Genomic DNA, 23,056 nt, shown 5'->3' with positions numbered 1-23,056 from the left:
CTACTGTAACTTACTGCCATCTGATATGCTGAGTCATGAAGCTGGGGCTATAGAAATCTTTATGCAATCTTTATAAATCAGCCTCACATAATTTCAGGTGCTTTCTGCTTCATCTCTGTTGAGTCACTCATTTGACAGTTGTCATTCATCTTAGATTGAGATGTAATTTAATAGTTTCATTTCAGCATGAAGATAGCGTCATCTAAAGTTGAGCTCAGAAAGATTTAAAGGTGTAACAGAGGAAATATTAATACTGTAAATAATATCTGTAGAGCTGCATGTGTTTATAAATCACATAGTGCCAAGTTGGAAGGGCAGCCTATGTAAAGAAGAAAAAAGCATCTTCGCTTGTCTTCCCCTGCAGAGTACAGCAGCTCTGCCACCCACACCAGCTCCAGAGGTGATGGCTGCCGAGTTATCACCGTGCTCTCACTCGCCCTTATACCTGCTAGAATCACCTGCCCACACAGATATTGATCAAGGGGTCTTTACACACATTGCGGGATACAAGTGCAAGGTAACCCGTAAAGGAAGGATGCAGTCCAGCAAGACGCCAGCAGCCCCACGACAGAGCTGCGGCAATTCGGGTGTTTTTTTCGGGCGTCACACCACTCCTCGGGCCAGGCCATGTTGGTCGTCCGCCCAAACCTGACCTACCCAGCCCTGGGGACCACTGGGCTTAAACATGTCCTCTCTGGATCGATTCCGCCTTGCTGTCGCAGACCTCGTCCGGCACCACCACCGTGGACACGGCCTACGCTGGCCGCTGCGGGGCAGGGAGGGTGGGCAGAGGCCACAGGACGGCCGCGGAGCCGCCGCCGACCGGGGCCTGGGCATCCTGTCGTGAGGGACCTGCGGCCAGCACCACGGAGCCGAGCCCCGCGGCACCCCCGGCCGTCAGGCCGCCCCGGCCCCGCACCCACCGCCCCGCCGTGCATCCGACCGGGACCGGCCCGGACGGGGCCCGCCTTTCCCGCCGCAGGCCGGCCTGGTGGGGGAGGGAGGAGCGCGAAGGGAAGGGTGGCCGCTCCCTCGGGGTAGCAAGCATTTCGCGGCCACAGGGACCCCCCGGAGCAGGGGTGGGGGAGGCGCGGCAGGAGGGGCGACGCCCGCCCGGTGCTGCCCGCCAAAACGCGTGGGGTGGCGGGACAGGACGGGGCAGAAGTGCGCAGACCACTCTCCCGGTTGCCCCCCGCCTGCCGCGATGCCCAGTGACACCCCGGCCTTCAGCAAGCCCCCGGACGTGGCGGGCCCGGGGGACAAGGCGAGCAGCTTCGGGAAGGCGGCGGCCCCCATGGCGGCCACCCCCGCGGACAGGGGCGCCGCTGCAGCGGGGAAGAAGCGGCCGCGACTGCCCAAGTGTGCCCGCTGCCGCAACCACGGCTACTCTTCGCCGCTGAAGGGGCACAAGCGCTTCTGCATGTGGCGGGACTGCCAGTGCAACAAGTGCAGCTTGATCGCCGAGCGGCAGCGCGTCATGGCAGCGCAGGTGAGCTGTGCCCGAGCGGGGTGGGCTGTCGGCGGCGCGCTGCCGCCGGCGGGGTCCGCTCCGCGCCCAGCGGGCTCGGGCCCCTCGGGGCCAAGCGGCCGCGCCGAGGTGCGGTGGGCTGCGAGACCGCAGCCGCGGGTAGCCTCGCCCCGGAGAGGAGCCAGGAGCTACACCGCTTCGTTCCTATGTCGGTGGGATTTACCGCTGTATTTCTCACGAATTAAATTTTTCCTTAATTTTATATTTATTTTTTTTTCCTCCATAAAGAAATGGGAGATGCCCATAAGGCGCGGACGATTGCCGTCGGGGCGAGTGGCAGCGGTGAGCGGTCAGCTGCGCACCCCGGACACGGCCGAGCGCCGCTCCCCCGAGCCGGGGACAGCCGGGGGACAGCCCTGGGGGCTGTAGAACCTGCATGGAGCGGGACCTAAGCCACCGTCAGTGGCCGTTTTACAGGTTGCATTTAACTAGAAAATTAATCATCTAGCCGACGAATTGCTTATCGAGGATATTTGTGCTGGTGGTTTCAGGCTCGGTGTAAACTGCGTTTCCTGATGCTGGTGACTTCAGTTGAGCGCATTTCTAACTTTTTAGTATTTTGGGCACTCTTTTTAAAGGCGTTGTTCGAAATTTTGTGTGTAACAGCTTCTCACATAGCTGTGTAGGTGGGGTATATTAAGTCTAAACGAGGGCTCAGTGTTCTGAGGGCTAAGAAAACAAAGGGTGTCCAGTTCAGGGTAGGAGTAACTTTTTCGTTGCATAGTCTCGCTGAAGCCACAATTCTGGCGGTATAAATGTATGGCTGTTACCCTTTTGATCTTTGTCTTGCAAACTTTACTAAGGGGAGTCCTGGGCGTGTAGTGGAGCGGCTGCCTTGAGAAGTTTTGTTCTGCGAGGGGCATTGTACCTTGTGCAGACGATCCCCTGCCGGCAGATAATTGACAAGGCGTTCGAGCTGCTGCTGCTGCTGCTGCTGCGAGAGAAGGCAGTGATATGAGACCGACCCATCAGTTTGGTGGTGTGTGCTCAGGGCTTCGTGATTCCGTATAAAATGTGTTTTAAAACCCTAAGCAGCTCTGGATTAAATTCTTCCCGGCTTTTTTGTTCTGTTATTCAGAGCAGGTATATAAAACATCCTCAGAACTCAGTGGGAGTAAGTTTTTGTTAATTTAAACAGTTCCTCCTAGGCGGTGGTATGGCAGCCCAGAAATAGTTATTATGCCCAAATTACGTGTACTTTCTCTGCCTGGTGTGAACCATGGAAAAATAAATGTGAATCCCTTTGCTGTCTGCCTCGGGGAAGGGAGCACTAAGTGCAGTGCTCTCCGTGCAAAGTGTCCTCGTCAACACAGACTCTGTTGCTGCTCAGCTATTTCTGTCAGGTAGTAGTTGCTTCCTGCTAGCAGGCTCTGGTGATGGTCCTCCTGGGGGTATTCTCTTTCCTGTCTAATATTTGAAAGTAGCTTTGAAAGCCTTCCTAGCTAAACCTTATCTGTGTAGGAGTTACATGTAGAAAGTCTGTCTTTCCCCCTTTTGATATATTTCTGCAGTTAGCTCCTTGATGCTGGTGGAATTTTACAGGTCAAGGTTATTGGCTTGTGAAGTCAAAGTTACAGTGGTGTTTGCAATTCTGCACCTTCTGTATGGGATGTTTCTTACTGCAGGGGCTAATACTAACTTCTGTTAACAGAATTACACATCTGTATTAGGAAAAAGTGTGGCTGTTGAACATGAAAATGTAAGGAAGTCCTGTCCCAGATACCCAGGATAATTTCCAACAAGAAAAGCTCATGATCCCAGTCTGTAATCTGGAACAGATTTCCAGGGTTCAAGTAAAGATGCAAATCAGGCACGTGACAAATAGCAGGGTAGGTAGCTCCAGCAGAGCCATATATACTCCCCACGCAGTTATGGCATGGGTGGACAGATGTGTTCAATTGATCTGCTTGTTCAGATGAGGCAGAAGGGGCTATCTGTAAGCAATGAATATGGTTTGTTTGCACCCATGTCCAGACTGTGTAGTGCCTATAGGCTTGGCCAGTGCCTGCTAGACTTTGGACCATTATCAGGATTGGGAAAGAACTGCTTCTCCAGAGCTGCCCAGCTATCTTCAGTGTGTGTGATACAGTCTGAAATGCTTGCAGGATGGTACCCTACATTTGCCACGCTTTTTCCATAATAGTTCTCTCTGTACAACGTGTACTGTAGGCTGGAATTTCCTTGAAGGATAACGTTTCCAGCAAAGAGCCAGCTGGGAACCTAACAAGCGTGGATAGAGCAGCAGATTGCAGGTACAAGCTCTCATGAAGAGCTGCTTTATATTGATAAGAGGCACAACAGAACTCTGCAAGCAGACTAACTTCTTAACCCAGCAGCTTTCTGTCAGCAGAGAGGAAGGCAGTGACTGCACTTTGTACAATGTGCTTGTCCCAAGAGCAGCTGTGTTGGGAGAGTGTAGTCAGCTGTAACATGTCTTCATCTGGCTTTGGTGGAGGAAGATGTGTATGTGACCAGCATTTCATAGGCGTGTTCGTGTGTGCTTGGACACAAAAAGGGGTTGGGTTTTGATAGCTTTATATACTTGTAGCTTGACTGTGTGAAGGGCCTAGAGAGTAAGCCATGTGAGGAGTAGCTGAGGGAGCTGGGTTTGTGCAGCGTGGAGAAAAGGGGACTCAGGGGGGACCTTCTGCAACTGCCTGAAAGGAGGTTGTAGCCAGGTGAGGGTCAGCCTCTTCCAGGCAGCCAGTAATGACAGGACAAGAGGAAATGGACTAAGGCTGGGCCAGGGGAGGTTCAGGTTGACATTCGGAAGAACAGAAAGGATTGTCAAGTACTGAAATGGGCTGCTGCAGGAGCCATCCCTGGAGGTATTCAAGAAACAGCTGGATCTGGCAGTTAGCTAACACCAGTTAGTTACGGTGGTATTTGATTGAAAACTGTACTCAGTGGTCTTGGAGGTCTTTTCCAACCTTAACAGTTCTATGATCAGCACTGCTCTACAGTACAGAGAGGTAAATGAGCTTTGAATCTGTGTTGTTCGTTGTTGCCGGTATCAATTGTGCTGAAAACCACAGAGCATGTCCTATGTCTTGTCTTTTGTTCCTAGGTTGCACTAAGAAGACAGCAAGCTCAGGAAGAAGAACTGGGAATCAGCCACCCTGTGCCCCTGCCCAGTGTCCCTGAGACGTTTGTTAAGAAGAACAGTGGTGGCAGCTCTTGCCTCTCACTGGAAAGCAGCAGCCCAATGCACTCGACAAGTACAGCCATGACAGCAGCTAGTACACCACCAGGTAGAGTGCTGGGGGCACTGGCAAACACTGCTTGTGCCTGCTGTTGAACACCTGTTCTCATCTTTGCAGTGACAGAGTCCTCTCCCCAGCAGTTGTACTTTTGGTACAGTTAGCGGAAGGGAAAGATCCAGTACCAGTCTTTAATATTTTATTTGATTATTTTTACTTGAAAATCAAAATTTCTTTTACACACACCGGTGCTGTAATAAAATTTGATAAGGGTATGTGACTGTAAGTAGAGAATTATGGGAAGCTTTTGTTCTTTGTCCCAAAACATGTAGTCCTGCCACAGAAATAGTAAGTGGGTTTTGGCTATGTGTGTAGCTTCTTCAAAATTTGAGAGTTGTCATATATGTATAGAAGCTAAGTACATGGGTGATGCTATTGACCCCAGCAGCAGAGCTGCTAGCCTTACATGTTTTGATGTGGTGGCACATTGTTTCTGTGTGACATGGTGTGATAAACTACAAAAGAGTAATGTGATCCTTCTCTTTTGCTGAAACTTACTGTATTGGATTTAACATTTGCAAAAGAAAACCCAAAAAAACCAACAACAATGAACAGTATTTGTCTGTATATTCAGTGAAACCATGGCTAAACAAAGGTGGGACTTGAAGATGCTAGGCAAGTGAAGACTCTAGGCAAAATGCAGATTGCTTTTTCCCTTTCCTAACTATGTCTGACAGATACAGTGATTGAACATACATAAGAAAGAAGAAAGGAGCTGGTGTAATTGATTATTTGTGTATAGACAGAAAAAAGCAAACAAATACAGATAAAAGGAAAAGGAAATTTAATTCATTTTGAATCATCTCTACACATGCCAGTAATACAGGTGAATATACTTGCCAGATATATGATTCTAAAGTGAGCAGTGCCTTGCATTAATTAATAAAAGGACAGTGCATGTGTGTGTGTCTGTCAAGTGATGCTATTCTGTTTTGCAGGCCATTAAAAGTATGTCAGATGGATTTGTTGGATCTAGTGCAGACAGGCAGTTTCAGACCACTGTGGAGGAATTTTGTTGAGAAGCTTTTAAAAGAACTGCTTAATAAAGCAATAAATAGCTTTTTATTAGTTTTTTTGTTTTCATTATGTTAGTGTCACCTTTGAATTGATGCAGTTACTCCTTTCATATTTGCATTACTGCAAATATTGCTTTGTCTGTAGACATGGAAAAAGCTGGCTAAAGATTAAAGTAGTATATTTAGTAATATATAGAGACTGTGTGTAACTCAGGAGAACAAGAAGATCCCTGCTTATACAGGAAAGCCAAAGAATGGAATCACTTTACTGTCAAACTGGCATGACAGTATTTAATTTATTAATCCCATTTTAATAATTGCTAATTTATTGAATTAAATTATGGTGTTGTAATAAAAAACATTGATAAAACAAGTTTAAGGCAGTTCACATGCTTAATTAAGTACTTGAAAACATAAAAATGCCTAATTTTAAAGTAATTTGAATTGTTTGACTATTTTTGGTCAGAGCAGTCATCTTTCTTACAATGGAATTTGAGCATTTTAAATACATTGTTTCTCAGTCATTTTACTAAATAAGTAACTGTTATTATTTGTGTCCGAATAAATAACTGTTTGTGAGTGACAACATTTGAAATACACAGCTTCATCTGCAGAAAGATGTGATTGCAGTCAAGAGTCAAGACAGGGTCAGCCTTGTTCACCAGAAATGGAAACATCTGCAAATGAATAGGAAATCAGGTTCATAGTTTTGATTTTGGGCACCTAAGTAGCAACAGACATTTGTGTTTAGCTCAGAGGTGACTACACTGTATAAGTAACATCCCTAATAATTGTGGTAGGTTTGTCTGCTGAAAGCAGTCTAAGTACTCATGGGTTTTGACTTGATACCAGTGACTGTGTGCTGACTGAATCTGGAGAAGGTACTCTGCATTTATCCAGACCTATAGTGTAGCTTTGTCAGGTATCTGAGCACAGGCTTTGGTAAGGAATATAGTCTAAATATCCTCATGCTTTTCTTTTTAGCATATAACGATCTTTTTTTCAGATGAGAATTGTCATGTGGCATAAGCTCTGTTCTGGCTTTAGATTTTGGGTTGTTTCAGGACCACGTACTTGAGGGATTCTTGTATTGCTGGTTTATGATTTTAAAACTACCCTAATCTGTGAGCAAAATGAGACACCCCACTGGGGCAAGTGTCATTTTCTCAGGTTGGTAGGCTGAGGTGCTGATTTTTCAAGAACTTACAGTAATTATTAAAGCAAGCAGAGAAAGTGAAACCCTTCATGACAAGGGGAGTTAGCAGTTCCCTGCAGGCCCCAGGGAAAGTGGTGGCTCCTAGGTGTGCAGCATGTCCTGTGTATGATTCACATTAGATTGGGCAAGAGGTGATTTTGACAGCGGTAAGTCTGTTCCAAGTTAGTTTTTGGCTTATGAGAGCAGTTTTTGTTTTGGACTCCCATCACATGGAGCCTTGTTTGCCAGCAGAGGAGTGATATGTGGAGTCACACAAATCAGAAGAATGCCAGAGAGAGAGTCATGGCTTGCTGTATCCATTTTATTAGCAGATCAGAAATAGTATGACCCCTGGAGACCAGAGGCAGTTTTTCAGATTGTGACATGCTGTTTTTGAAAAGGGAAAAAATGAATTATCATGGTCATAGGTGTTTGAACATCAACCATGTCAAGCATGTTTATTTTGGATGTAGTATATGTTCCCACTCAAAAGCAACCTGGGAATTTGCATGGTAGTTGGAATGGAACAGACCATGGTCTCAGGACATTAGTAGAGTGTCTTACAGACTGAATTTGCTGTTTCTGTGCATTTCCCCTTAAAAAGTTGTAGATTGTGAAAGAAAAGGCCATTTAATTGTACAGAGCAGCGAAAGTTGTTATCCCTGGGCATTTGATGTAATTGTCCTTCCTTCTGTAGTATAGGTATATCTTAATAGGTTAACAGATATGCAAAGTTTAGGAAAGATTATGTTGAAACATGTAGAATGGGTTTTACAGACATTCTCATTTTATAACACCTGTGTTCTTCACTGTTTTTTGTCAGTTCAGAGCCTCTGTCATTTTGTCAAGTGATGTCACAGGGGGCCAGAGAGGGGAGGCAAATGGGGTCACTGAACACTCTAGAGTTAGAAAAAAAGAGCGCTACTCACAATGAAAGGAGGAGAATGCATTTCACCTTTGCTTCATTATATTTCATCCTTGTCACAATCTAAGGGTCATATTTGGCCTGTGGAGTAGGTGCAAGATACACCACCAGATAAATGCAAGGTGCTGGAAAGCTTCTTTCTGCTGCTCTGTTCTGTTGCTGGCCCAGTTCAGAAGTGTCAGTATAGATGGGATTACTGTGTGATGCAAAATGCCAGTTCCTGGTCCTATGTTCTGTTGTGGTCGTTTCCCTCTCTTTGCAGTGTTCAGGTGCCTTCCTAGTGTCACTGGTTGACAAACATAATTTTCAACAATTGTGAATAGTAAGCTTGTATTTATTATTTCCCTTTGTTACATTTATTATATTTGACAGAAATAAAATAGTATTCTTCTCTTCTCTAAGTAGGTGCTGCCTTCACTCTGAAACTCTTTGACAAATAGAAGAGTTTTTTCTGCTCATAAATATAGACCATAGTGGGGTTAGCAGTAGTACAGTACCTAACGTGTGATGATACTGAGATCCCTTTGAACTTGCAGTGCCCTAGCTGTCTGCAAAAACCCTACCATGCCTTCTTTACTTTTCATTTACTTTCCTGATCACTGCATTGCGATTTCAAAAATTAGTGCCATGATCTTACAGCTGCATAGTGTGATGAATAGTGATCTTAGGCTGCATAGGTGATGAATTAAAAAAAAAAATTAGTTGTTATAATTGAAAGATATCATAGCCTGATTTAAAAAAAAGTGAGAAATTTTCTTTTTGAAAGAAAGCTCTTTAGCAGTATTTATAGTGTAAGGTCATGTGCTGTCAGAATTTCAGTTTCATTTAAAAAAAGGCCTCATTTTAGTCAACTGATCGTGTGAGAAAGCTGCTGTGGCCATTTCACTGTGAGAGTGCTTAGGGGTTGAAACAGGTTATCCAGAGAGGTTCAGGAGCCTCTATGCTTGGGGATGCTCAAAACTTGTCTGGATGATGTATACACAAAATGATCCAACTGGGAAGCTGGCTCTGGTTTGAGTAAAGTTTGAGCCAACTGTTCTCCAAAGATCCTTTCCAAACTAGACTATTCTGTGAATCTCTGAAACTTCTACTTGCTTGTGTTGACATTAAGTCAACAATACTTAAATTTGAAGTTCATCCAGCCTCAATACTGATAAGCATTTGCAAGCCTGTGAAAGAAATCTTAACTCTTTTGACCTAGTAATGCTCAGTAGTGGATTTTTTTTTTTTTTTTTAAAAAAAAAAAAGAGTTAGCATTGTGGGGATTGACAGTTGGTGGATGGGATTGATAGTTTCAGGTGGCAGCAGCCTCAACAAGGCTGAGCAGTAAGCAGGCAGCATTGGCTGCTTTGGCTGCCTGTGCCAGGATGAACATGATGACTGCATGCACTCAGAGATCTTGGTGGGTTTGCAGTGGTCACCAGTCCATCCTGCTCTTCGCTTTTCTCTTGGTCTCCTCACTTAGTTTCTAGGGATGATTTTCTCCTGCTGCACCCGTGGCTGCTTCTTTACCTGTTTCAGTTGCTGTCTGCCTCCTGGTCCGGCCAACCTCCTTCCATTGCTTCCTAGTGCTTTCCCCTGGCTTCTCCCGGAGTCAACAAACCTCTGTTCAAAAGTGAGTACAGTTAAACATCACCTGTCTTTACTGGATTGTAAAAGCTAGCAAAGAGAGAAGTTTTGTGTCCTTCACCTGTCAGTAACTAGTCCATCATCATCACCACCATCTGGTTTTCTCCAGTTCATTGCAGTTGAGAGAAAAAGAATGCGTTTGCATGTGTCTCTTGTAAGAGTTTGTTAGAGTTAGTTAATTTTCTTAGTTAGTAAATGTCTTTCAAGCTCTTTCAAGATTTACTAGACTAAGTAAATATTACAGGACCTTTGAACAATCTTCCCTTGATTTAGGATAAAATTTATCCTTAACAGGCTTTTTTCATTCTGGACTGATACAAGTATGCAATGAACAAAGCACTCCACAGTGTGGTGGCCGTGGTTTTGTAATTTTCAGTAATGCTCAGAGTTGTGTAAAAAGGAGTTGCTTGTGAAGCAGGAATGGGTGGGCATTCCAGCTTCTCTCTGCTGCTTTGGGTTCACCATACTTGGGAAAATGGTAGAGGAGTTCTGAGCATCTCATTATAAAAGGACATAGATAAATCTGAAAGGATAGAGGGAAGGGTGACAAAAATGATGTATTGCTTGTAGAAAAGGAGACTAAGGGTGGATATAAACAGTCTATAAATATTTGAGAGGTAATAATATGGAGGAGGGGGAGGGATTATTTACAGTGCTTGAGACAGCATAACAAGGAGCAACGGCTTGAAACTAAAAAAGGCAAAATTAAATTAGACACTAGACACCTTTTTTCCTAACTGGTAGTGCAATTAGCAATGGAGTGACCTGCATAAGGACAAGGGGGTAAGTGAAGCATAATCAGGAGAGGTGTTTAAGAGTGTGTTAGATTATGATCTCAAGAGATTAATACGGGGGTAAACTCCGATCAATGTGCAGGTTAAAGTAGATGATGGAAATCTCCTGCAGCTTTGTCATCTCTTCTGTGATTCATTGCCTCTAGCCATTGTCTGACTGTGTTAAATAAATCATAATGTTACAGGGTTCTGCATCCCTGATTAGATGTTTCCAGTTAATTCTCCAGTTCTCTTGCAAAGCTTGCACTTTGCTCCTCTTTTCAAGCAATATTCATTATTGCAGCTTCGCATACATGCATTTGTGTAGGTGCCTGTGTTTTAACTGAGCTAATAAGTAAATGCTGTGCATATTCATTCAGTGAGGCACTGACTTGTCAAAAGAGTGGTATTTCTGTCATATTGGTGAAACAAGGTAGAACTAGCATCAGTTCTCAAAGTGTCTGAATTAAGAAGTTTTATTTTTCCTGCCAGGCTTTCAGTCCTGTGTGATGCTTCACTGGAAGTGTAAAAGCAAATAGAATTATAAACAGATCTGGAAAAACCTCAGAGAAGATTGCTTTTCTTTTTCTGTGCAAGTGGTATTCCGAACCTCGTCTAGGGCTGTCTTCACTAGAGGCAGGGGCTGGGAAGAGGTTTCTGCAACGTGCCAGGGTAGCAAGGGTGCCAGGGACTGATCATAACCTACCCCAGCTCCCTTACTTTGAGAGAGAAAGGTTGCTCAGCCCTAATATGGAAGTAAAGTACAGGAAGCTCAGCTACTTCTGTCCTTTTTTGATATTTTGGAAGAGATTTTTTTGCCCCAAAAGGATTTGGAGTAGAAATATTTTTTTTAGGGTTTTTGTTTTCATTTTCAAAAATACTTCACCATAGGGCTTTATGTGTTTTCAGCATCTCTGTCCAAGTTTCTTCACACCACATGAGGTTTCCAGACATAGATCTATGGTTAGAGCAAGATAGCTGCCGAGCGGTGTTTGCTGTCTGCTGGGCAGACTTTGCCATCTGAGGTGTCCTAGCGAGCATCCAGTTCTCTTTCCAGCTATGGTAACGGGGCTGCTCAGCACATCCAATTGTTCTTTGTGCCTTGGAAGCCCTTCCTCTGTAACACTGTCGTTTGCATATGTGCATTCAGATTTAGAGAGTTATCTGTGCCAGATTGTGCTTTCCATTTGTTATTGTGAACACTGAGATAAGGGATGGAGCAGGAGCAGAAAATGTACTAGGAATTTCTAAGAATTTACAATCCATGGGCACATTATTCACTATCTGCAGCTAACCTCTTGTTCCTTTCTGTGTCCTTGAAACAGTTATTATAACTTCTCTGAATGTGTGGGGCTCTTTGTTTTAAAGAAAAGATATGAGTGAGGAGTGAAGGAGTACTGCACGCTTCCCTAACTGAGCACTGATTTGATTTCTTGCTTCTCCTTTTGTTTCACATGCTTTCTTGTACCTTGAAGATACTGCTTTCATCTGCTTAATTTATCAAATAACTTCCTATTTCAGCCTGTTCAACTATTTTCCATTTACAGTAGATTTGTCACTTAATAACATGGGAACTAAAATACAGTTTTGAAGGTTTCTTTTGTAGGAATGCTTTTTCATATGCTTCTTGTCATTTCTCTGTTTTATTGAACTTTACTAAACTTTCTCCTGAGTTTGAGTACCTGCTAGTCTAATCAGGGTTGTGAACAGCTTCTTAAATAACAAACACTGTTCATGCACATCTGTTCTGTTTTCTTGAAGAGCTTGCAGAGTCAGTTAAATACTGAGCTTGACTTTCTTTGCAGTGAGATTGGATGTCTGATTTTTTTATTTTTTTTTATTTCTGCCTCCAGTCTTTATTCATATTATTTTATTGCTTCCAGAATAAGCCACTATTTGGTTATGTGGATGCCTAAAGTAATGGGCACAACTGAACCTCAGCAGATGCAAAACACTGTAGTTTCAGTCATTGTGCTTTTCTGTCATGCATGAACAACATCCATTAGTGATCAATTTGCATTTGCATTGAAGCCAGTTTTGTGAGTGCAAATGTTGCACCCATGCAACAGTGACAATCATATACAAAAGTTACTCATATCTGTGTGATTCTTACTCACTCAGGCCTGATGGATATCTGCAGTGTTTTTTCACTACTCCTGCTTTTAGTTTTTGCATCACATACTAGGTAGAGTTAAAAAGCCCTCCTGTTATTTCTAGTTGGTCTGTTTTAGAAACTTTTGGGTTTCTGTCATCATAATAGCTTATAAGCAAGCATGAGCTCCAACTAATTCCAACCATCGTCCTACTCCCTTTATTATTTTTAGTGTGAGCCATAGTGATTTTATCCTAGTCATATTTCCTCCAAGGTCTCCTATCTCAGACACTTGTGAAGCTTTCCCTCCCTTCTAATGTTTTCTTTGATCTCCCGTTAATGTCTTAAATCCCTTTAGATTTAATTCACACTGAGTTTCTTTCTCTTCCTCTGAATTTGTTTCTTTGCCCCTGCAGGTGTCTGGGCTGTTTACCATCATTGTCCAGAAATCTGTTTTTCTTTACTAATTTCCTGTAATTTTTAATTTCTTCCTCCTTTTGAAAGTTGTGGTTTTACTTTTGTTTCCATTACTCACTTTAGTAGCATGTTCGATTTGGTAGCATGAACACAAAGAGTTAATTATTTGTATATTTCCTTCTCAAACAGGTTATCTCAAGGTGAATAATAACATATATGCATAGATATGCACATAGAGTAGTCATACTCCCATCTTTTATACCGAGGATTGAAAATGGTCCTTGTTTCTCATGCTCTTAATTTTCTGAAGCACTGATTTTATTGGTCCTGATCCCATTAGCTGTCACACATACTAATAACTTCAGATATGTAAATAATCCTGTTGTCTCAGTTCAGCGTGGACAAACATATGCTGGAGCATTAAATAGTGCCTACCACCTTCACAGAGTTGAAGCCATATTCAAAGTTTTTGAACATACTTTCTTTGAACCTAAGCTGTTCATATTTTTTTCTGCTAAAGATTTGAATATGATCACTATAGCTGTGTTACAGTGACCAAAAGTGCAAGAAAAGAAGGAACAAGCATTACCTCCCTAGCACACATGAAATGATCAACTACTCTGCTGTGGTCAGTGGCAGAGACATTGACAGTTGAATTTCCTGCCATAGGTGTCTTATTCAACACCTGGAGCTTAAAATAATTGTGAAAATAAAATATTCTTTTCTGTCAGTTTTATTTCTGCCGTCATATTAGGAGGATTGTTGTTGTTGTTATGCAGTAATTGTTTGCAGCAGATCATTTTTATTAAGTGTATGCTAAATGTGAACAAAATGTGCCTTCTCTGGTTCTGCTGAAATCAGAGGTATTTCAGCTTCTGTTAGCTGGATCTGGACTGGAGCTCTGTCTGGGTCTGAGAAACTTACTTCTCAGATGTCTTCTGGATGAAATTGCTCTCTGTTTTTTGGGTTTTTTTTCCTTTGCACAAATCTCATTTTCTTTTAAAAAATACAGGTTTGTGTGAAGAATAAAATTAAGCAAAAATCTTGAAATTGAAAGGGTTTGTGAATTATGTTAGAAACACAATCACAGAGCTACCAATAATTTCACCATTATGGAATAGTAACTCTGCATATGGAAGATAGGAAGAAATGCTTGACAATTTTTTTCTTGTCCTTGGTTTGAAAAAAGACAGGTAGTATTATAGTTGTATATGGAGATGGTGACATTCTAGTTCCACCAGGAGCTGAAATCAGCAGGACTGGACAACTCATATGCAATAGTAGGAAGAAGAAAGAAAAAAACCCCAACAATTTGGCTGAGGATATGGGAAGTTTCCCTTACTAGAAATACTCAGGAACTGTCTAGACACCATCCTGTACAGTGTCTTGTAGGATGACCCTGCTTGAGTAGGGTGGGTGGACCAGATGACCCACTGATGTCCCTTCCAACTTGACCCACTCTGTGATTTCTACTAAGTCTTTTAACACTAAGGAAGTTCCTAAATCTTTAAAGAAAGATTATGTCATGCTAGTGTTTCAAGAAAAGTGAGTGTGGTAGGGTAGGTAGCTGCAAGTCTATCAGCCTGACATCACTTTTCTTGAAAATAGTGGGACAATCCACAGCGAAATGAAATATGCAAGAAGGGGAGAAATGCAGCTGTTAAATGATGTCACACAACATGAATGAAAAGAAGTTCATGGGTAAAGATTCTGTCAAGTTGGTAATCTTCTATCATTACAAAATTGTTTGGTGAAGTGACATACTGATGCAGTTGCAAATCCTGCAGGGCATTTGAATTTTGTATCCCCTGGCATCGTGATTAGGAACCTGAATTGAAGGAAGATCAGTACTGTATGTGTTACGTGGTTTTAAGGAAAATGATCCTATTCGTTTGTAGGTCTGAGTGGGGATTTTTAACACAGAAGTGAGTTTCTGGAGGCATCTCACAGGGACATGCTCTTTGCTTTAATCATCCCATTGGTGTCTTGAAAGGAAATCTGGCATCATCACAAGTTGTGTTGGTAGGTGAGGAAAAGGTGCATATACTGGCAAGCACTGCAGAAGGCAAAAGTACACTGCAGGGAGGCTTGGTTAGATGACTGGTCACATGCAAGCAAAAGCCGTTTTAACCCATACCAGAAGTGAAAAATTGAGAAGTCCATTCCATCCTGCAGAAACATTGTCACTGCACAGCTGGTGATCCTGGCCATGTTAGTGGCTCCTGGTGGAAGAGGATGAGGAAAAACTGGCACAGTCCTAGGCAGGTATGTGGTTGGGGAAGCTGGTGAGATAGTCATGGAACTAGTGCTAGTGCTCTCTTCCCTGGGAGGAGGTACATAACAGAAAGTGGGCTCAAAATGAATGTTGGAAGGGAGGGTATCATTGAACCAAAACCAGTGGAAGGTTAGGAGAGGGGACGAGGGAAGTACAACTGTTTCCCTGTTCGTACTGTTCCCTAGGTTTCTCTTTGTAGCTAGTGGTGGGGATGTAGTGATGGTCTGGACCCACACGCCTGGGCTTGAACTTGGAAGAACTCAGGCAGGAGATAAAGGAATGATTAAAAGACTAGAGAAGAAGTGTTGGAGTAAAAGTCAGCAGTTTGTTTTGGTGATCCCCTTAGATAACCTTTATTTCATATCCAGTATGATTGTTCTGGTTGCTTATGCCTTTGCCAGGCTATGCCAGTTCCAGTTAAAGTTTTCTGTGTTATTTCATGGGGTGAGTTTGGTGTTGTGAACAGCAGCAGCATTGGGGATGCAAAATCCTGTGAATTCACCATAGGGCTCAAGAAGGCGTACAGGACATAACTTAGTTCTGAGGTCTCCCAACTTTCCCTTGAAGTGTGTTGTCTCCATTGCATAATGTTTATCCTAGAGTGCCTCTTTTTGGCAAGTTTTGTTCTTGTTAAAATCTCTTGTCCCACTTAGAACTTACTTCAGAAGTAGAACTAGGTAAATGCCATTTTGCTCAAAGACCACTCTGGAGTTGTTCCTACTGGGGAGAAAAAAACAATACTGATTCCTTCCACGTGAAATTGAGTTCTTCCAGTCAAGAAGCCCTTGAAAAGCACACAGACCACAGACATTGGTGCCATTATGCCAGTTCCTCACCCATAATGTTGGCTGAGCTCAATGGTCCAGCAGCTGCACCTAGCAAGGAGTTTGTCCCAACACCCATAAAGCCCTAGTTGTCAGACCCACTGCAGCTGTGGTGCAGACTGTGGTTGTTTTGTCTTGCTGTGGTGGGAGGAGGTAGGAGTTGGCAGGTAATAAGGCATAACCATGATAAAGAAGTGGAATAGATTGGTCCTTGTGCACTTCAGTTCCAACAAAGGGGCCAGAGGCCTATACAAGGCTCAGAATCATTAGACCACACACTTCAGAGGTTGTTTGTTTGTTTGTTTGTTTTAAATGTCTGTTCCTGCTTTGAGAAGAATTACTTACATTTCTGGTTAGGGTTGGAGAGGTACTGTGGTGTCAGTAAGGTGTTTGGGCTATGCTGTATAATCTTAACCTGAAGACATAGCTGCTGTTAGCCCTCACATCTGATATGGCTGTTACTTGATATTTTTCCATCTCTGTCTCTAACAGATGTTAGAGCACAGCTCCATACCCAGAGCCATCTGAGAAGGTAATCCGAACAAAAAGGAAAAAGAACCACTAGATTTCATGTTTGAGCTCGACACAGGGCTGTAACATTGGCAGTTGATACAGGGAGGAAGAGACATAGTTCACGAAAAGCTTTCTGGTCAAAACTATTGGGAGTGCTGCAGATACAGCTTTCTGTGGGAGAATAAGATTAAAAGAACCCCGTACATCTCAGAAAGCAGGTTCCAGGACAGGAGTACAAGCACAATCTCCCCTCCTGCTCTGTAGACCCTGCTTGTTGCCTGTGTTTGCTGGCTCATCTTAGTTGCAGACTTGTCTCCACCTCCCCACTGCCTGAGAGGCAGCGCAGAGTGAAGGGCCAGAGATCTGCAAACTTTGGAGAAACACAGAAAAGGTTTTTATCTTCACAGCAGTGCCTCTTAGCATTTGAATTCAGGGCTCCTTTTAGGAGTCCAGGGTCTCCTGGCTCAGTCCACTTTTAAGGGAGAAGGCTTTCACTGATAGATTTGAAGGCATGATTCTGCGTACCTTGTGCTACACAGTTTGTACTGTGCACTTTTAGTCCAAAGTAAATACCTGATCTTTGATGTTTACTTTTATTTGTCATGATGTCAGAAAAGTATCTCAGATTTTCTGATTCCTGGTAAGTTTGTTTGTTTAACCACTCACTTCAAAAGCACCAGAACCTCTTTTTTGTACCACAATTTCCTGAATCATAATTTCTTCAATATGTCTTTGCAGATAGCGATGTGAGTTGAATGTTTTATACATACAAGCACCTAAAAGAGAGGTTTTAAGATAAAGCACCCTCTGGAGTGTATTGATAAACTGGGGACTAAGGGGAAGACAAAAGTTAGGATAACAGTTTTCTTGAGTGCCCTGCTTCTCTTTCACCTTAAATTCTAGTGCCCTTACAAAGAAGAGGGGCTTCATACATGGATTTGTAGTGTAATGAAGTTGTTAATTGAAAGCAGATAGTGCTGGGATGCTGATCACTGCCTGGTCCTTTTCTGGGAGCTTTGAGAGTAATGAAGACAAAATCCTGGTTCTTTGCACACTCACATCAGTATCCATAAAGGGCAATCCCTGTGAATGTCCTGTTGGACCAAATTTGTCTCTCAAGAGCTTGTAGTGCATTAACCAAAGCTATGAATAGGGGGTGGAGTGGTTTGCCTTCTGCATAATGATGGAGCAGCAAATGGATGTATGAAAGAGCAGGGATCAGCAGGTTACAAAGCTGTGAAAACAAGATGAAATAGACTCTGTGGAGGAAGAGGAGAAAGAGGAAAGGTGGCAATGGAGAGGAGAGCAGCTGGGATCTTCTTCAGAGCTTGATGTTCTGGTTTAACTGCTTGTTGCTGTCATGCTCCTTAAATTCCTGCTGAGAGACTCTAGCCTTTTCCTGTTCCCTTCCTTCTTATACTGGAGGGGCTTCCTTTCCTTTTTTCACTTTATCTAAGGCAGGGACTGGGAATAGGGAAGGTGTTAATGTGTAATATTTGTATGGTATCACTATGCAAGGTACAAATAATAAATCACACACTACATGCTTAGACAATTTACTGCCGGCTTTTGTATATGCTGTGACAAGTGCTCAAAAGGTCAAAAAAGCTTCCTTAACAAATTTGATAAGATAATGCAGTGAGCTGTAACGTCATGAAGTCCTGGGGGCCATAGACCAGAATAGAAGAAATAATTATGCATGGTAATGGGTAATTACAGATAATGGCCTTTTTTGGGGGTGGCAGAAAATTACACAACCCCACAGCTTTGCCTGAAATGAACATTGTCTAGCACATTAACTTTATATCAAGCTAAAAGTTCAGTGCTGGAACCAAAGATAATCCACAACTTCTAATGGGAAGGGAACAGAAATACTCCTCCCAAAGAGCGAGTGTGTGGGTTTTGTTCCTTGAGAGGCAGCGTTTCTCAGCAGAAAGTAATAGTGCCAGCTTTCTTTGACATCTGAAATAGCTCTGTCATGATTGTCTGGTGGGAGAAACACATTGTACCAGAGTTTCTGATTGTGATGTTAGGGAGTGATTTCATACTGGCCTTGTTCAAGGCTACTGTCCAACCTCAAAGCCAGATACAAATTGAACTAAACTAATGCATTGCAAGACTTAATATTGCTAAACCACCTAATAGGAGTGTGTCAATGCTTTATGTACTGAGTGAGGAGAAATTGTCTGGTACAGATACAAGATTCTTTTGAGGTATGAAGGCAGGTATTTCCTGATTGAATACTTTGGTGTGTGTGTTTTAATGGTATAGCTGTCCCTGCTGTAGAAGCTGGGTTGCAGGAAGTATTAAAAGTGGTGAAAACAGTCACTCTAAATTGAAAACTACATGAAATGTAAATTTACCAGTACCTGAGCTTTGCTTACTGGGCAGTGCTTACCTGCTCGTTAGTCACTGTGTTACTTGAGTAGTCACAGTTAAGTATTTTCAACAGCAGAGCTGTGTATGTGCAGAGTCTCTGCAGGCATAGAAAAGACAGAACTGTTAACTATTGGTTTATATAAGAACACATGCCAATAAATGGGGGCAGTGAAATTCCCTTAATTGCCACAGTGTATATACAAATCCCTTTTCTGAAATGCACAGTCAGAGACTAATCTGGTCTAATGCCACACGACTAAATTGAAGCATGCTATGGCATGCTCGCAGCCATTGAAATGTGGCTTTGCTCTCTGATTTATAAAACAGTTACTGGTGTGCACCTGTCACAAATAAGCTGACTAATAATCTCCCCCAGATTTCTGTGTGGTCCAGTAAACATTTCCAGTAGGCACTTTGGTGCTACCACCCTGTTTTACATGCTAAGGAAGTCTAATAGTATGGACTCAATGTCATTTGACCTCATATCAGAGGCTTACCCAGGCATACTTAAATTACCATTGCCAGTATATAGTAAAATGTAAAACTGGCCCTTAACAGTACTAGTAGGAATAGAAAACACTCCATGTTTTTATGTAGCCTTCAAATTTCAGTGTACTTTTCAGTATATATCCTTAAAAACACATTTGCATCTGCGAGAAAGAGATGATGATGGAAATTCCTGTAAATTACCTGGCCTTTCTCCTCCCAAATGATCTATATACTGGCCTCTGCGTTGATTTTGCCATGCATATCCGCAATTTGTGTAAATCGCCATAGCTTTATTGAAGTAAATGGTCTGAGACTGGTTTACATTACCTAAGGCCTGGACCAGTGTTTTTCACCGTGCTCTGCTAAGCGAAGGCAGGAGCCCATCATAGGTTACTGAATGTAAAAGACATATATGTGTAACTGACCCCTAGTATTCACCTTCTTTAAAAGAAAATACCAGCCACCCTGAAATGAATTACTGGTTAAATACTATTAATATGCCATAGAGCTGGAGGGTTGTCTACAACACTGAAAGATCAATACCAATATTTATTGTGCATCATATTGATCTTCTATGAAAGAGTGGGCCATATTTCACACTGTGTACATAGTGCAAAAAAAGTAGCATCGGTTGTCTACAGGAATTAGTAAAGACGTAGAAAAGAACTTAGAGATCCAAGGGCACAGCTGCTTGAAGAGGTGCTGTTGTCTTTGCTGCAAGAATGTTGCTTATGGATGGAGGGCCTGTGATGGCCTTACACTGTAGATTGGATGTTCCAAAATCTGAGTGAAAATTTAAACAGCTTTATTATTTTGTTACTATTATTCTAATTTCTGTACCTCCTTGAACAGGCTCAGTCCCATTTTTGATCATGTCATATTTGCAACTTCCATAATATTCAAATTTGTGTGCAATAGCAAGGGAAAGGCCCAGGAGCTCTTCCTACTTTTTCCATCTAGAGCATGAGGACAGCAAAGGCATAAGCCCAGCTCCTGCAGCAGATCTTGTATTTTAAAGTGCAGGTGGAGGTGCAGAGTGGGAGCTTGAGAATGCAGCAGGGGTTGCCTTCTTGAGAGCTTAATTCATAACAAAAATTGCACCCTGATATGCAAGTGTAATGCTGCAAGCTCTAAGGCAAGTGAGGACTCTCTTTGCTAGGGGAGCCATTCAGCTGTGTTGAATTACACTTGGAAGAAGGAAATCAGCTAAAAGCTGCTTTCTTAACCTTGGTGTTAGCTACTTGCTGGCAGAAAACAGTCACAGGCTGACTTGGCACAGCCTCCCTTGAGGAGAACACTGAGTTGGTTGAGCTGCTGGAGGCATGGCTGTAGGAAGGTTCAGCCAGTAGGCAGGAGTCTACCCTTACAGGTATGAGCCAAGAATCAACCAAAGGAACCCCAGCTAGACAGTTACAGATGTTGATTCCTGTCTTTCCACATTTAGAAGTGTGGTCTCTCATGGGATTTAGGGAAAATGAACTCTTCTGACTGTATTTCCTGTGCTGTCACAGGAGAGCTAAGTTCTTCAAGGAGCTGGATGTGTCTTTCCCTTCATTAGAACTTTTCCCTTTCCCTTTGCTCCTGTTTTTGTTGTTAATCTGCTGGGGCACATCTCTGTGGTGTGGCCCTGCAGCTCAGAATGGTTGTGTGCCAGAGATGTTACAAGGACCGTGGATTTCATAACTGTGGGTTTATAAGAGAAAAATATCCCAGTTTGCTGCTGCTTGGGGATTTATGCATATGGGTGGCTGGATGAATCAGCTCTGCAGACCAGCTTTGGAGATAACAGCTGATAGTAGTGTGAAGACTATTGGAGCATGAAGTGATGGCCAAAAAGAAAGCAGAGGACACTTCTGGTGGGTTTGTAACAGCCCTGAACTGGTGGGAGTTGTGCAGCTACATAAAGGAAAATTCATTGACAAAATGTGACAAGTCAGACCTTGCACTGCTGGTGCCAAATGGTGGTAGCCCAAACCACAGATAGGAGATAGAGAAAAGAAGGATCAAAAAGCATTTTATTTTTTCTCCTTCTAAATGCAATGGAATACTGACACTGCTGCTCTTCAGGAGGGAGCTGTAGCACTAACAGCCACTGGAATGACACAGAAGCATCAGGAATATCAGGAATGCTTGTGTGATTTGGTGGATAGCTATGGGTAGGTTTCTATTCCAGCCTAGCCCATCTTGTTGCATATTAGGAAGTGTAGTGCATAAGACCTTTCCAAAAGCTGCAACCATACCTGTTACTTTCTCCCCTTCTTCCTTTTAGCTGCTGGTACCTGGGGTCACTGATCTCTCCTGTGTATTAGAGAATCAGAATTACAGAATCATTTAGATTGGAAAAGACTTGTTAAGATCGTTGAGTCCAGCCTTTGACCCATCACCCATGTCCACTTGACCAGAACACTAAGTGCCACTTCTAGTCATTCCTTGAAACCCTCAAGGAATGGTGATTCCACCACCTCCCTGGGCAGCACATTCCAATGCTTAACTACTCTTTCCGTAAAGTTGTTTCTGATGTCCAACCTTCACCTTCACTGGCACAGCTTGAGGCTGTCTCCTGTCATTTTTACCATTTCATACCTGGGAGAAGAGTCCAACTACAAAACCCCACCTGACTACAACCTACTTTGAGTCAGTTGTAGAGAGCAATAAGGTCTCCCTGAGCCTTCTTCCAGCCGACCCCAGCTCCCCCAGCCACTCCTCATAGGATCGGTGTTCCAGACCCTTCCTCTGCTCCACTGCCCTTCCCTGGACATGCTCCGGCACCTCATTGTCTTCCTTGGAGTGAGAGGCCCAAAACTGGACACAGGATTTGAGGTGTGGCCTCCCCAGTGCTGAGTACAGCGGACAATCCCTGCCCTGCTCCTGCTGGCCACACTATTGCTGGCACAGGCCAGGATGCCATTGGCCTCCTTGGCCACCTGGGCACTGCTGGCTCCTGTTCAGCTGCTGTCACCAGCACCCCCAGGGCCTTTTCCTCCGGGCAGCTTTCCAGCCACTCTGCCCCAGCCTGTGGCACTGCCTGGGGCTGTTGTGACCCGAGGGCAGGACCCAGCTCTGGGCCTTGTTGAACCTCACAGCACGGCCTTGGCCCATGATCCAGCCTGTCCAGATCCCTCTGCAGAGCCTGCCTGCCCTCCAGCACATCAACACTCCCACACAGCTTGGTGCTGTCTGTGAACTGACTGAGGGTAATCTTGATCCTCCCATCCATGTCATGTAGGTGTTAAAAGATCTCATCGTCCTGGTGCTAGTATTTTTAATGGGGAGTAGTAGCCATTCTAATGATGCACTGTAAATTGAAAGACAATGCAGATATTTTAGAAGAAATCGTGCATTTATGCAGCTTAATGTAGTAGCCTTGTGAGGAGTTCAGCAGGTGACTGCCTTGCATGTCTCTCATGTGAAATCTGTATCCCAGCAAGGAATGTGTTGGAGGATTTTGCTTTTGGCTTCTATTTTGCAACATTTAAAGCAGAGCAATAGGAATGCAGCTTTATTTGAGAGGTAAATTTAGGGAGGGGAGTCAAGCTTGTGCTGTGCTGGTGGTCTGAGTTTTGATTTTATCAGACACGGACAAAGGATCTAAGAGTCTTGCCCAGAAGTAGAATAATAACAATTAAAAAAATTATAAAAGTGAAAGTGGAGAAACTCTGAAAAGTCTTCTGTGGCATTGCAGGCACTTCTGTTTTATGTGCAAATTTGAGAACTACTCCAGATAAACACGGCCAGCTGACT

At 43.3% G+C, this 23,056-nt stretch overlaps 1 protein-coding gene across 4 annotated transcripts in view; it reads left to right on the top strand.

Annotated features, from left to right (window-relative positions):
* The first annotated feature begins 961 nt into the window (after nucleotides 1–961).
* Nucleotides 962–23,056, top strand: part of DMRT1 (doublesex and mab-3 related transcription factor 1) — a 59,441-nt gene continuing 37,346 nt past the window's right edge. Inside the window, exons 1-2 of one of the 4 annotated variants that reach the window (XM_086866764.1) lie at nucleotides 962–1,489; nucleotides 4,596–4,779. In XM_086866764.1, the coding sequence (XP_086722890.1) occupies nucleotides 1,205–1,489; nucleotides 4,596–4,779 (469 nt within the window). In that variant the 5' untranslated portion in view covers nucleotides 962–1,204. Of the gene's footprint in view, nucleotides 4,501–4,595; nucleotides 4,780–23,056 lie in introns of all 4 variants that reach the window. The other 3 variants (XM_086866765.1, XM_086866763.1, XM_086866766.1) reach the window with 3 other exon arrangements.

Source organism: Cyanistes caeruleus, chromosome Z, assembly GCF_971803275.1.
Source record: "Cyanistes caeruleus chromosome Z, bCyaCae1.hap1.1, whole genome shotgun sequence".
Lineage (NCBI taxonomy): Eukaryota > Metazoa > Chordata > Aves > Passeriformes > Paridae > Cyanistes > Cyanistes caeruleus.
This window is presented reverse-complemented; position numbering and strand designations above follow the sequence as displayed.